The sequence below is a fragment of the Fukomys damarensis genome, unplaced genomic scaffold (genome assembly GCF_012274545.1).
Source record: "Fukomys damarensis isolate Sample0158 unplaced genomic scaffold, DMR_v1.0_HiC HiC_scaffold_35, whole genome shotgun sequence".
In the NCBI taxonomy this organism is placed as follows: domain Eukaryota; kingdom Metazoa; phylum Chordata; class Mammalia; order Rodentia; family Bathyergidae; genus Fukomys; species Fukomys damarensis.
In genome coordinates this window covers 19666264-19682460 of record NW_022900947.1, presented here as the reverse complement: position 1 = coordinate 19682460, position 16197 = coordinate 19666264, and the positions used below count along the sequence as shown (strand labels likewise).

At 34.5% G+C, this 16197-nt stretch overlaps 1 protein-coding gene across 1 annotated transcript in view; it reads right to left on the bottom strand.

Moving 5' to 3' along the window:
* The window catches only part of Stim2 (stromal interaction molecule 2), a 106492-nt gene that overhangs the window by 18590 nt on the left and 71705 nt on the right, over positions 1-16197 (bottom strand). Inside the window, exons 4-8 of the mRNA XM_010608459.2 lie at positions 11277-11388; positions 8786-8901; positions 6097-6274; positions 5410-5587; positions 1441-1608 (exon numbers count right to left, since the gene is read on the bottom strand). Coding sequence (XP_010606761.1) covers positions 1441-1608; positions 5410-5587; positions 6097-6274; positions 8786-8901; positions 11277-11388 — 752 coding nt within the window. The remainder of the gene's footprint in view (positions 1-1440; positions 1609-5409; positions 5588-6096; positions 6275-8785; positions 8902-11276; positions 11389-16197) is intronic.

Genomic DNA, 16197 nt, shown 5'->3' with positions numbered 1-16197 from the left:
AATGGACAGTTAGTAAGTGAAATGAGCATCTATGTTTTTCCTTTTTGCTAAAATTTGGATCACTCTTATCCCATACAATTTAATAAGTGGCAAACATTAATTTCTAGCAACTACTAACCTGAATCAGATATGAAGCAGCAACCTAGAGGACAAAAACTCCATATAAAACATTTACAATAATGACACGAGTGATAATTTCTAAAGGGCCCTAAGCTCATTTTAAGAGCTACATACTTCTTTGAATATAATAACTTTAAAACCTATGATTATTTGAGTCAATTTATATAATAAATTCTAATTCAAAAAAACATGCAGTACCAAAATTTTTATTTAATTTTTGCATTTCAGCTGATTATTCCCTTTTAAAATGCAACCTAAGTGTCAGGGATAGATCAGTGTCACCACACCTGCCTCACAAGTGCAAGGTCCTGGGTTCAATCCCCAGTACCAGGGGGAAAAAAAATGCAGCCTAAGAAATAAATTTAATGAATTTTGAAATAAAAAAGAATACCTCTAGGGAAAGGTAATAAGGGAAAAAAAATGAGAAAATGAAAAACTGGAAATAAAGTGTTTGTAAATGGGGAAGGGAGGAGGGGGTGAAGGGAGGCCATGGACAAGGGGAAAAAATGAGAACCAAGACCACCCGTCATGTAAAGGTACAAGATCCCAATAATGAATGTAACTGTACTGTATACCTAAAATGTACCAATAAACTCAATAAAAGAAAAAAAAAGAATACCTCATCCTTAGCAATAGTTAACTGCATTTCAGCATGTTGTCTTTTAATATTGTAGTACTGTACTTCTACTTCATGTGTTAACTGAAGCCACTTTTGAAGAGCATCTGGAACAGACCAGCTACTTCTCAGTTCAAATTCTTTTTCAGCCTTTTTTAGAGCCATGCGAACCTGGAAAAAGGAAATCATGGAACGAAGAAGGATTAAAATATTTTTCAGTATCAAACTAAAAGGAAAAGGAACTTTAATTATGTTCTTTAAAATTTCTTTTTAAATCAGTAAGTTTAAATACAATATATTTCACACATAAACACTAAGGCTAAAATTTTAAGGGCATCTTAAATTCATAAAGAATAAGTGTAATGCCAGAGAGGGTAATGGCGAGACTCTGTGATAATCAGTTTTTGTATTTTATAGTACTCGAACTCACTGAAACAAAAAGGAAGGGCATATACGGATTCAAACTGATCACACTTTCCCATTATGCATTGTTTCAAGCAGAATATGAAGAAGTGTCCCAAAACTGGAAATAGTGTTTGTAAATGGGGAAGGGAGGAGGGGGTGAAGGGAGGCCATGGACAAGGGGAAAAAATGAGAACCAAGACCACCCGTCATGTAAAGGTACAAGATCCCAATAATGAATGTAACTGTACTGTATACCTAAAATGTACCAATAAACTCAATAAAAGAAAAAAAAAGAATACCTCATCCTTAGCAATAGTTAACTGCATTTCAGCATGTTGTCTTTTAATATTGTAGTACTGTACTTCTACTTCATGTGTTAACTGAAGCCACTTTTGAAGAGCATCTGGAACAGACCAGCTACTTCTCAGTTCAAATTCTTTTTCAGCCTTTTTTAGAGCCATGCGAACCTGGAAAAAGGAAATCATGGAACGAAGAAGGATTAAAATATTTTTCAGTATCAAACTAAAAGGAAAAGGAACTTTAATTATGTTCTTTAAAATTTCTTTTTAAATCAGTAAGTTTAAATACAATATATTTCACACATAAACACTAAGGCTAAAATTTTAAGGGCATCTTAAATTCATAAAGAATAAGTGTAATGCCAGAGAGGGTAATGGCGAGACTCTGTGATAATCAGTTTTTGTATTTTATAGTACTCGAACTCACTGAAACAAAAAGGAAGGGCATATACGGATTCAAACTGATCACACTTTCCCATTATGCATTGTTTCAAGCAGAATATGAAGAAGTGTCCCAAATCAGGTAAGATCTGTTCTACTGCTCTTAAATGTCTCAAAAGGTCCTGCTGTAGCTCCTTAACTAAACAGTTTTTTAAAAAGTATTCTTTTAGTTTTTTTACATACTTTCCTTATGACCAGTTATTTCTCACTGTTGTATCTACCTGTTACAGTCAGTTTTACCATTTCTTCTACTTAATTTGCTGCTTCTAATATTCTATAAGTAGATATGCAGTACTTAAAAAATACACAAACTGTGAGAAAATAGGTTCTGGGTAAGAATCTACCTGAAAAACCATGGGCAGCTTCCAGTATAAGGAGGTTGTAGTATTTCACCCACCTGCCCTTTAAAGGAGCCAGCCAATAAAACAGCAAAAATTAAAATGCTTAGTGGGTGTTTGATAATAAGGGTTGAGGAAAAATATCATAAGGAAAGCCTCACTGCCAAAATGACATGGAAAGAAAAGAGAATATTCTTGGAATAATTTACTTAAACTAGCAAAAGTGCAAGCTACACATGACAGAATTTACAAAGTTACACACAACTCAAGACCTTCAGTAATGAGTGAACTACGGAGCATGCTGCTTCCCACAAGCCCACTGTCACTGCAGACAAATCAAATGCTCTCAAATGCTCTAAGGTAACTGAAACTTCACTTCTAAACTGAAAGTGCAGAGGAAGGTTTGATCTGAACAAAGCCCGCTTATTTAAATGAACTTTATCAGGTGCCAGAATCAACTAAGAGGACTATACACAAACTTCTGATAAAGAAATAGAACAGCTGTCAGGTATTGTGGAAAAAAGAATTGTGTAAGAAGTTTTTTTAACTGTAATTTAAAAACTAACATTCACAATGGGACAGTAAGTAGATGATTCAAAACATTAAACATTAAAAAACATTTTAAAAGTAAGGGTAAGACAGGAGTTAGTCACTGAAAATAAATTCTAGGCCATTTTTTCTTGGCATGGTTCACTGTGCTACATGCTTGGGACAAAACATGTTTAATAAGATGGTTGGGTAAGCTGTGTGGTGTCCCTGCTAATCTCACAGGAAGAGAAAATTTGATCTCAGGTCCTGTGACATGTGGTTGTATAACAACACAAAGTGTGTCATCAAACTCCTCACAATATTTAAAACTAAAATTTCTATAAAATTCTCATTTCCAAGGTTGTAGACAAAGAATCTCAACAATTCAAGTCATTCTCTATATAATCATAAAGACTTTCCTTAACAATATTTTATACATTTCCCCTAAAAAATCCCGATAGTGATAAATTTAATACAGAAACTATATTTTTACTGTTAAATAATGCTTTAAACTTGTGAAACTGCAACCTTCCAATAATGGTTAACTGTTGAACTATTTTCTCCATTACTCATAAATTCATCACTTGACCTCTCTCAGTTTGAATTATACGTTGTTATTTATGAGAATGGACAAAATAAGGTTGAGTAGTTAATGACTTCTACAGACTATGAATTATTATGTAAAAACATAATTATTTACATAATTTTAAATGTTAAGAATGAGGCTACAACACGTCACAGAGAGAAACAGCCTAAAAATCTGAAACCCTGGCTTCTAGACTCAATTTTATTATTTATTACCTCTAGAAAAGCAAATTCCTTTCCCTCTATTGTTTTACTGTCTCATTTAGAACAGGGGTGTTGTTATGTATTCTGACAATGAGTATAGCTTCTTGAAACTGTTTTTAAGAAAAAAAATTAAGTGAAAACTATCAAGGTATGTTCAAAAAATAAGATCAAGGTTTAAATTTTTAAAAATTATTACTATAAAAGACACACTGCCATTAATTTTCCTCAAACTGTTCCTCCCTGCCCCTCGAACAGTTCCTGAAGCAGTTCTAGAAGTCCTCTCTTTCTTGAGTGTTTCTAGCTGTGCTGCTGTGGCTCATCCTGAATTGATCCAGAATGTTATCCTTAATGGTCGTTTGACTTTGGGGAGAAGCCAGCAGTGGCACAGGGTCAGACATGGTGAATGAGGTGAATGAGGACATAGAATGTCTTTAGGAGCCTGGCTTTCTGTTCATGAACTTGGGAACAGCAGTCAAATTTTTTATCATACCTTGTAAAGACACTCGTGAAATTCAAAACTGCTTCAGAAAGTGGCAAGAACAATGGGATAAATGTGTTTGAAGGGGGGAAGGGGAGGAAGTGGCACAGGGTCAGACATGGTGAATGAGGTGAATGAGGACATAGAATGTCTTTAGGAGCCTGGCTTTCTGTTCATGAACTTGGGAACAGCAGTCAAATTTTTTATCATACCTTGTAAAGACACTCGTGAAATTCAAAACTGCTTCAGAAAGTGGCAAGAACAATGGGATAAATGTGTTTGAAGGGGGGAAGGGGAGGAGAGGGAAAGAAAGAAAGAAAGAAAGAAAGAAAGAAAGAAAGAAAGAAAGAAGAAAGGAGGAAGAAGAGGAAGGAAGGAGGAAGGAGAAAGGAAGAAGAGCTAAAAATAGTGCCTGTATGTTTATTTATGCTACTAAGTGTGTGGTAATTATTTTTTAAAGCAGGAACAGGAATCTAATACATACACGTACAATTCTCCTAGGACCCGACCTTCTCAAAAGGGCTCTGTGCAATAACTGAATGCCTATACTCTATTCTGAATAACTGAAAAGGAGAAGCAGATATTAGGAAGGACGCATCTCCCCAGCAGCTTCAGGACTTCCAGTAGGTTTCGTTCTACCACCAGTTTAAGGGATTGAAATTGATGCCTAATTGAGAACCTTTACCTTTGCAGAAAAGTTCAAAATGAGATATACTCTATTTGACTACATGACATAAACTTAAAACACATTACATGTGCTCCCTAAACACTTTGTAGATGTTTATTCACTTAAATGTTTTATCTCTTCCCTACAAGTTTACTTTTAAATTGATTTAAGACATTAACAGAGTATAAAGATTTCATGAAAGAATGCCTATGATAACAACTTTACCTTCAGTTACTTTGTTTTTAATAAACAGACTTTGATAAATGCTAACGATATGAACAGATGATTCTTTTAGTAACTGAGGAACAGTACACAATGGAATTAAAGGGAATGAAATACATAAAAACATCACCTGCCTCTTTGAAAAGGTGATACAAAAATATCCTAACAAATGCTTTTTAAAAAAATAAGTACCTATTACCTATCCTTTATTTTACTCTGTTTTTCCTCTGGGTTTCTCATATAAGATAAGTAATGTGATATTTCACTAGTGTATCTGAGATTTCACTTAACATTATGGCCTCGTGTGTTCAAAGGACAAGCGGATTAAGAGAGGGAAGGAGGGTAAGGAAGGGAAGGGATAAAGGATGAAAAAAAGGAACTGGGATGTGTTGTGTACATGCACCAAATCCACACAAGGAATGTACACATTTTGCACTGTACACATGTACTAATAAACTAAAACTAAAAGATAATTTTAAAGCAAAATGAGAACAGAACATGAGTACCTGCTCCAACTCCTGCTCTGCATACTGTCGTCTGCTCAACTCACACTCAGCCCCCTCTCTCAGCTCTCTCAGGCGGCAAGCTTCTTCCTTTGCATAATTGATTTCATCCATCATTTTGCGCTCTAGATTTTGCTTTTCTACAGCAACATTTCTGTTTTCTTCTTGTGCTTTTTCAAGCCTTAGAGACAATAAAAAATCCTCAAAAATTTAGAAAATTTCACTTCTTAATAAAAGCAAAAATACTGTCATGCAATTTGATACCTATTTTAATTTTAATCAGAATTCACAGCACTTTTTCTTAATTATCAATTTGGGTAATAAAAATATCAGGCAATCCACTCTATAGCTATCTTGGTTATTTGGAGCTCAAAAGACAGGTATAGGTGAAAAACTTCTGGAAAGAGACTTTTAAAATAATTATTTAAATCAAGTTAAAAATAAAATTTCACTACACATATACTTCCACCTATATGTGATTTACTTCCACTGATCTTCTACTGATTATCCTCAAATACCATTTATAATAAATCCATAGTTGTGACAATGTTATATTTTCCTAAAAATATAAAATCAAATAGGCATACATTCCTACTGTATGTACCAACCTATATATCTGTTTACACACATGCTCATATTACATTTCCACAAACTGCATTTATGTAAATAGTTATGAGTTGTTTAATTTACCTTTCCTGCAAGTCCATTAGACTTTGCTCTGCAGTTTGCAAACTCTCCAAGTCTTTCATCATTTTTGCAACATGTTCTTTAGATGTCTTATTCTGCGTATAAGCAAACCAGCACCCTCCAACACCAATTACTATAGAAACAGTGAGAATAAAATCCTTCATCCAGTTATGAGGTGGGCCTATGAAGAGAATAACTGATAGTTAACCTTTGAGCATAACAGAACTTCAATATAGACGTAATTTCTTAATAGAAGATGAAAACAAAAACACTAGAGATCTTCCTATGCATAAACACTAATGTTTTAAAAATTCTTTCTTTAAATAATCAGTATACTTACTGGCAGTATCTGATATAATTAACCTATAAAAAGGGAGAAATAAACACACATGGTCACATCATGCCCAGTTGGTAGTAAAGTGGTAACCAAAGTCATAGTTTAAAAAGCAACAGCATCCAACATAGATGCTGCTAGACTGGGCCTTACAGGTGAAGGGAGTCACAGAGTGTCACTGTTATCATTCCAACGCTTTTCCTTTAGTTATACGAGACACCTATCACTGAGACACAAAATGGCCATCAGCATTTCTCCTAAAAGCATTTTCCCCATGCAGATAGCTATTTAACTGGTTATGTTCATCAGTGGTGCTCAACGGTGGATGTCAGCTTCAGCACTGCCTCTAAAGTAAGGACAGATGCAATAGGACCTACTGTCTTCACAAAACAAAACAAAAAAAAACCCACTCTACTAATATTTTTTTTAATTTAGCTCTGATAGTATTCACTAATATCTAGGGGACTCTCTGGAAGGAAGACAATGATAATTAGCACAATATAATGTATTATTTCAATGTTCCAGAGAGATATATACTCATAGTTTACAAAAGAAAACTGCCTATATACCCAGGCTTCAGGCAGGGAGACTACATTTGGTAAGATGCAGAGCTCTGCAGATAGCCCATGTTCCTACGTGAACAAATCTAAGGTTGGTCTGTATTTGCACAGTATAGTAGGTAGTAAGCTCTATGCCAGGGACCCTCAACAATCCATACTTCCAGAGAACACACTCTGCCATCTGATGGAAGAGGTGCACTACCAAGGGCACAGTGTCACAAGCCCTGTTTCTGCCTCTGACTAGAAATTCAGCTCAGGCTCTACTTTGACAAAGAGTCCGGTTCTCTGACTGGCTGGAACGTAATCACCAGGGATAGCAATAAACAGACGGACAGGTCCCAAGCTCTGTAATAAGCACCACGTACTAGAAAAGGTTGAAGTGAACACTCCCTTAAAATGTATCTCTGCTCACTTGATAATGCTAGTTTATGAATCTAGAATGGGAGCTCTGACTATGGTACTCATTCACTCAAATAATAATTCTGATACAAACCCTACAAGGTAATGGATCATTAACTTCTTAACTGGTTTTCTTATTAAAATATTTGTTTACGACATTCTTTAAATTCAGTTTGATTTGTTTTCAAATAACTTGATAATATATCTGGCTTAGAAAGTGGCTTGCTCCCAAAATTAATAAAGAAAATATAAAACTTCCAGACCAAACAGTAAAATCTATAGTTTAATTCCTACTGTCACTAAACATTTACTTGAAAAACATTTCGAATCTCAGAGAAGACAATTCCCCAGTTGTCTGAGTCTAGAACACAGAACAAAGAAAAGGTTAGTAAGAGGATATTATCTGTGGAACGCTTGGCATTTCAACAGTGTTCTCCTTCCTAGGGTTTGTAATTTCCACCAACGTTTTTTTTTTTTTTTTTTTTTTTTTTTGGACTGGGGATTGAACTCAGGACCTAGAGCTTGTAAGGCAGGTGGCAGTACCACTGAGGTGAATCCAGACACTTCCACCAACTCTTACAAAGGAAAGTTCCACCTGTTTCACCAGCTGCTCTCTCAGCCTGAGCCAAAAACAAACAAAAGCCCACCAGTAAAGTGATGGAATCCACTCAACTACTGGACCCTTTCTAGAATGGCCATCCTCAAGACTACCAGTATCATAGGTACCTAAAAGTCCAATTCCAAGAATTTAGGTAGAAATAAAACATGAGTTTTCCAATTTGCCATTTGTGAAAAACCATTTTTCTTATATTAATTTTATTATTCCTTTTTGGCTTCTAAAAAACAATATATGCTCTTCAAGTACTTTTGCTCTCTGAAATTCGTAATTAATGAAATAAACATACTGAACTTTTCTTCTGGGGGAAGAAGTTACTCCTGTCAGAGTAAAGAAATACACAATTTTCTTTACAGATATGGCATAATACTTTCTTGAATGTTCCTCTTCAAAATAATCAAATATTACGCTCCTGCCAGGGAAGTCTTATTACTTTATAAAGCTTTAAGTGAGTCTTTGTTTAAAAATATAGGACTTGTAAAAATACGACTTTAAAAAGTCATATTTCGGATGAGTAATTAAATTACTAAAATTACTAAAATCATTTAATCATAGTATTTACAATTTTTTACATTAACCAGCTTCAAAAATTCATATTCCATGTTGCAATGCAGAAAAATTCATAGTATAAAGCCTCTGTTTTAGAATTGCATTTCTTGTACAATTAACATAATGATTCTTCCTAGTGGCCTATTACTTTTCTTACTTTTTCCTTCCTTAAATAATAAAGACATGGTCATACTATGCGTCCAAATCATATTCCAAGTGAGAGAGAATACTAACGTGTTGGAGGCCCAAACAGAACCACATCCAGTGCCTTGAGCTGAAGTTTTTGCCTGTGACTTCGGTCACTGATTTTCAACTGGGAAATCATAAACGAAGTATCATGCACTGCTATCCTGTTCATTTAAAAAATACATACACATTAAATGAAAATATTTCTAGTACACCCATTTAAATATGTGGACAACACATTCAATACTTTATATATTAGTGATGATCACAATTAAGAGTTAATACATATGATTTGATGCTCTATCATACTTCAGTGCAAACTTAGCCACTGAAAGACTACTGTATATTAATTATTTAGTTGCTATATTAATGTTTCTTATGTTAACTTTTTGCTGTAAGTTTCTACAACTTAGAAATTCACAGTAAATAACTGGCATTTCATTACTATTTCTTAAAGAACAAAATTGGAAATACCATTAGCAGACTTTAAAAACAGTTCTCAATTTAGATCATGCCACTTTCAAAAAAACCTAAAAACTCTACATTCTAAATTACATTCTAATGTTTAACTTGCTTAAAAATTGAACAAAGTAACTGAAGTCCTAAGTTTAAAAAAAGAAGCCTTGTTGGGTTGAACTGGATCTGTGGGGAAGTTTCGTCATAAGCACTTTTGAACAATATTATTAGTAAGGAAGAAAGCAAGAACTTGTAACTTAAAATCTAATAATACTAATATAATTAACAATGAAAATAACAATCACCAATAGCTTAATTATTACTTAAGCAGACTCTGTAATATATATATATATAGTTTCTCTACAAATGAGAATATTTGTGGGAGACTGAGTAACTTGCCCAAGGTTACATAATTAGTATGAGGCAAGCTTCAAATATGCATGAGCCTAAAGACTACTCTGACACATTGTATTATTTAGGAAGGTATCAGTACCTTTGATATGGAAAAGAATTACAGAGCTCTAACTTTCCCTTTTCAAAATGCCCCCTTTCGAGTTTCCACAGATTACCTTTCCCGTATATTTTCCGATCCCAATAGTACCTCAGTTCATGAACACTTTTGTTTGTAAACAATTTGGTTCACAAACAGAAGCATATGGGCAAAGGACTACCCGCATGCATCGCTGCACCCAGTTTAGAATCTTTTCTGACATACAAAACAATTCAGAGAGAAATAGAACATAAGAAGCAATCTTATAACTGATTCTGGCAGAATCACTGCAAATTTTAACGCTGTAATATTTAAAGAATGTCAAGTTAAACAATGGAAATTTAGAATATATATAATTCAGAAAACTAACAATAGGTTCCAGGTATCAAAGAGATAAAAAAACATTACGGATTTTATTAACAGATCTATCTAGAGGTTTAAATGCTACCTTAGGAAAAAACTTGCCTCTCATTTGGTATTTTTTAGCCTGTAAAATATATAACTCATTTTAATAATGAGGCTTAAATAAAATATAAAGTATTTCTATGTAACAATTTTAAATGGTTGCTATTTTTGTTTACTAAACTCATTTTTAATTGAGATATAACTGACACAGACACTATGACTAATTGGTTGTCAATAAAAAATACCAATTAAGAAAGATCTGTGCCTCCCATGTTTATAGTGGCACAGTTTGTAATAACTAAAACTTGGAAACAGCCCATCTGCCCATCAGTTAGAAACGGGATAAAGAAGATGTGGGTTTTCTATAAAATGGAATACTGCTCAGCCATAAAGAATGAGAAAGTAGATTCAATCATACGTAAATGGGTACATTTTGAGGATATACTCCTAAGTGAAATAAGTCACACATATGCAAATACCGAATAGTTCTTCTGGTGTGAAAAAGTAAAATAGTACTCAAGATCCTAACGGGACAATTAGCAACGTGAAATAGGAAGAAAAGGACCAAAGGTGTAGAGACAGTGAGGATAGGGAAAGGGGAACAAGGGAAAAGGGAAAAAATATGAGAAAATGTAAAAATGGAATTAAAGTGCTTGAAAGTGGGGAGGGGAGAAGGGGGTGAAGGGAGGGTGGGGACAAGGGGAAAAATGAGAACCAAGACCTGGCATGTAAAGGTACAAGATCCCAGTAATGAATGTAACTGTACTGTCTACCTAGAATGTACCAATAAACTCAATTAAAAAAAAAAAAAGGACCTGTGCCTTACCCTATTAAAATAGGTGTCTTTGTGAAAATAGATCTGTATCAAATGAGTTATTTTTTTTAGCTTTACTACATAATCAAAGGTTGAACCTTTTATATTACCTAAAGATGATATAGTTGATTCACCTTGCAATTCTTAAAATTATTTTTCTTAGGAATGAAGTTTTAAGAGGCCTGGTTATGTAAATAAGAAAAACTGAATAAAACTTGAGAATACATACTTAAAAAGATTAAAGAATGGATATATTTATAATATTTCTCTTGTGCCTTCAGCTACAGAAGTAACTTGTGGATTCAGCATTCAAAAATGACATGTAATATATAAATCTCCATGAGCAGAAAAACATCTAGATAACAAAGACTCACCTGGGAAGTGTTGTCCCTTTGACATTACTGTCTCTAAAATTCTTTTCATATTGAGGAAGTTCAACAAATTCTATCAACCACTGAACGGTATCCTCAACAGTCCAATTATGAACTATAAGAGATTAAAAAAAGATGCATTTTGAACACAGTGCCTTCAGAATTAATTATTTATATATATATATATATATGCATATATACATACACACATACACACACACACACACACATATATATATATGCCGTAATTTTAGAGGAAATAAAGATGTTAGACTGAATTTTCAATTCAACTTAATCAATAATAAGTACTAAAATGGTATCTAGCAGACTTTGAGAAGCTAAAAACAGTAAGATATGCCTCCTATCATAAAGGCTTACAATCTAAAACAAAAGAAATACATAAAATCAATTAAGACAAGTACTAGCATAACAAATATAAATCATGACTGATTCTAAAATAAGTATCATTACAGAGTTTATAGAGAATGAAATATTCCACTCTTTCCCTATTGTTGAAAACTTACAAGGCACATACTTATTCAACTCTTCACCTAGCCACCCATCCATGTAATACTGTAATAAAACTTCTGAGTATCAGGTTCCAGTCTAAGCACAGGACATATGGCAGCGAGTCAGTGGTAAAATGTCTGTCTAGCATGCATAAAGCCCTGGATTTGATCCCCAGCATCACAAAAAAAGAAAAAGAAAAGAAAAGAAAGATGTCAGGATAAGCCTCTTTGAGGAGTTGACCTCAGAAGGTCAAGGAGCCATATTCTGAAGATCTAAGAGAAAAAAGTCCAATCAGAGGGTAAAGCCAGTATAAAAACTTTCAAAAATGAATAAACCAGCTGTGTTTGAGAAGCAAAAAGTAAGCGAGAGGCCAGGTCATGAAAAGACTTTCAACAAACTAGACATTTTCTTTCTAATTTCAACAAGAAGGGGAATAATCTGTTTCTAAAATATCACTCTTCACTATTAAGAATGAACTGCATAGGAAATGGAGAAAAATAGAAGACCCTTCTATACATAACCGCTCCAGCAAAAGAAGTTACTGCCTCAGTCTGTGATAGTAATAGAGGAGAGATAAATGGCCAGATTCCAGATACATTCTGGGGATACTGCTAATAAGGTGTGCTGATGAGTAGACATGGATTGGTGTACAGAGGAAATCCAACACTACAGAGATGTTAAGTTTGGACTGGAATGTTCCCAAAAGACTCATATGAAGGTTTTGTCACCAGCCCATGGTGCCACTTTAGGAATAAGGCTGAAATGGAAGGGTAGTTCATTTGGGATGTGCCCTCCGAGACCTTGGTCTCTTCTTTCACCTCCTGGCCATAAGGTAGAAGGCTTTGTTCCACCATATGCTCCCACCATGATGCGCTGCTCCTTATCAGACAACTAAAAGTAATGTGTACACCTGATCTTGGACTGGAACAAAACCATGGGCCAAAATAAACCTTTTGTCATGGAAGTTTATTTATCTCAGGTATTTCTTACTGCAATGGAAGATTAACACAAGGGGAGCCATTAAGTGGAGCAGAAAAGACTAAAGAATAGACTGGGGAAGCTAGGAGAAGTAGGTGACATTGACCAAAAGTTCTGCTTTTGGACATTTAAATGTAAATGATGTAACAGGAGTACTGCTTAGGAGAGAATGAAGGTAGGGAAAGAGTTTTTTTTGTTTTGTTTTGTTTTTGGTACAGGGGATTGAACTCAAGACCCTGCGCTTGTGAGGCAGGAGGCGGTGCCACTGAGCTAAATCCCCAGCCCCAGGAAAGAGATATTTACGGGGAATCCAGATGATCTTAGAATTAGATCACATAAAATAGTGAAGATAGCTATTAACAGATTCTAGGAGACTGGAACTAAACAAGGGACAAAATGATAACATTTTTTCCTCTGGACATTCATTTTGAATTAAGCCCTTCTGAAGTGCTTTTTAATTGAAGCCTGAAAAAAAAAAAAAAACTTACAGAGTGCTAACATGACTCTCTCCATTATGAAGATGAGGAACTGAGAAGTTAATGAGACCAACAGAGTAAATAACAAGGCTGGATTTGAGTTGTCACAATCCAACTCTACACTGCTCTGAAACAGTATCACTCAGTGACAGTAAAGATATAAAGAAGCAGTTAAATGCTGGAAACAAATCCGAGAGTTTTGTTTGCTTGGAGTATAAAGGTAATAATAAATTTATCCAAAGGAAAGGATGAGTGTATTTTGAAAAATGAAAACTTCCATATTGTCTGCATTTAATTTGAGAATTTTGAAAAACAAAAATCCTTTAAAAAAAAGTCCTTAAAGACCACACAAGAGGACACAGCAGAATGAAGAAAACAAGGGAGAAATAAAAGCAGATCTGAGAATCCATCTGTGTACAAACACATCTGAGAAAAGATAAACTACAAACAATTCTAAATTCACATTTGCATGCAAACCTAGGTTTTTACAATCTGCCTTTTTCATTGTCTTCTTAGAGAAAAAAACTTACATAAATCACAAACAATTACAAACTTCATGTAAAAATTACATGGTAAGTGATAATTTTATACTGAAAGGTCTGACTGGCTTTTGTTTTGTGTTCTTGTCATAAAGCCTATCGATGGGCCTGAGGCTGCTGTATCCATTTAGCCAAATAAATGAAGATGTGAACCAAAGGTCCAGGCCTGGGTGCTTCCACTGCATTTTAATACATTCAAAGTAGCTTTTTTACTCTTAAATTTCTTCCTATTCAAGATGAACTACACTGAGAACTGCCCTGTTTTGACTGCCAAGAAATGTACAATGCAGCTGCACCTCACACACCCACACAAAATTCTCAGCCAAAAATCAGGATAACATTCACTCTGTCATTTCTCTGATTGTTCAACAGCAAAAATCCCTGATCTCAACACCACAACACATCAAAATATTTCAATTTGCTGTGAAACAATATAGAAAAGTAAATGAAAAGTATGAAGGAATAAAAAAATAATACATATTTAAACTGACTAAATCTTAGTATAACTCTACCTAATAGACAAGTGAAGTAGTATTAAGTAGTTCTTTTTTTAAGTGAATCTTTAAGACAACAAAATTCTAACAGAACAGAATTACTTTGTGGATGAGGTTCAATTCTTTCACCAGTTTCTTTGAAGATGCATATTAAATATCATCACCATTCTCATAACTAGGTCCTGCATTTAGTATTAGCTTTTTCTGTTCCAAATACTCTGCAGGCCTTTCAATTCTTAGGACTGATCATACTCTGCCCTTCAGGGCCTGGACATGCCGTTCCCTCAGTATGAAATCCTTCTCCCTTGCCTTCTACTTCATGTCTGCCTATTTATTTTACTGACCCTACATATACATCAACTAAAATTTTAGCCCTTTGGGAGCCTTTCCAAACATAATGATATATATAATGAAAATCTATTTTTATGTTTCAATAGAGATCAAAATAAACAGAAAGAGATTTGTCTGCATAAGAAACTCTTGATGGTAGTTATATGTTTATGTATTATCCATTTCCTTATTGCCCATCTATTATTACTTCTGTACATGTGTTGTTGCTTAGGACCAGTTCCCCCTCAGAAGGCAGAAGAGAAAGGCATGGTATTCCTTTTTATAACATAGTCTGCCATTTTTTTATTAGTGCATACTGACTGTACAGAGCAATGGGCTTCACTGTGGCATTCTCAGACATGCATATGCTCTAAGCTGATCCTGTTTCCCAATACTCTCCCCAAATGGTAATTTCTACACTATTAGTTATAGTTTCTGCTTGAAATTGTGGCCAATGCAATAGCTAAGTGTCTCAGGGTAGGTTTTGGCAAATTATTTCAAGACTGAGTGAGAGAACTCTGGAATGGAAAGGGACCTGATTCATGTCCCAGCTTGTGTGACTGATTCATGGATGCATCACAGGCATACTATATAACTCTGGCTCGGTTTCTTAACCCACAGAACAATGAATGTGAGCTAGTTCATCTTTAAAATTCATTCAAAATTTTTGTTTTTATGATTACAGTGGTATCTCGGTTGATGAATACTCTTGTTGGCTAACAACTGGGGTTTGCAAACAGAAGCATTTGGTAAAATTTTGTTTTTGTTTGAGAATTCTGCATCAAGTGATATACAACCGTGGTCATCATTTTTGCACGAACACAAATGTGGTCATTCTCCCCAGGATCATGAAACGAATTAAGTTTATGAACCAAAGTACACTGTACAGTATAACAGAAGAGACCTGGTGTTTAAACAATGTTAACTAGTTAACTTAGAACAAAGTATTATAGAATACTAAGAGAAAAATGTGACTATAAGTATTCTAGAACAGCAATAAAAACTGCTGCTAACATTATTATACATCATGAATTTTGCAAACATTTTAAATAATCACTACAACAATTCCTTGAAGTAGGCAATTTTATTAGCATACTGAACTTAAAAATGTGTAATGCTTTAATTCCTAAATAGGTATATAACAATCAGTAAATGATCAAAAGTGGTTTCAGAATAATCCTGTTTCTAGAATCATTAACTACTGTGCAATAACATTGCCTCTGGTCCTGATGATCAAATTAGGCAGCATCAATAGGCAGTTTGTGGTCCCATCATGCCCAGCCTACCCTCTGATGCTGCATTTCCAGAGGGCAAGAACTTACTATCTTACCTAATATTGAGCATTAACACTAACATGCAACATTCCTTCAATATGGGCTTTATATTTTGCCATACCCTTATATAAGTTGTCACTTAACTCCCAGAATCACCTTTGAAAGACAGCTACTAGAAAGAACCTTCACTGAGAACAGCCAAGTGATCACACATACAGTCATATATGTCACATAGCTGAGTGACAGAATCTGAACTCTTAATTTGGTCACTGCCAAGATAGGTGGATTCTGATTTAAAATAGCTCCCTAACTCTAAAATTTGA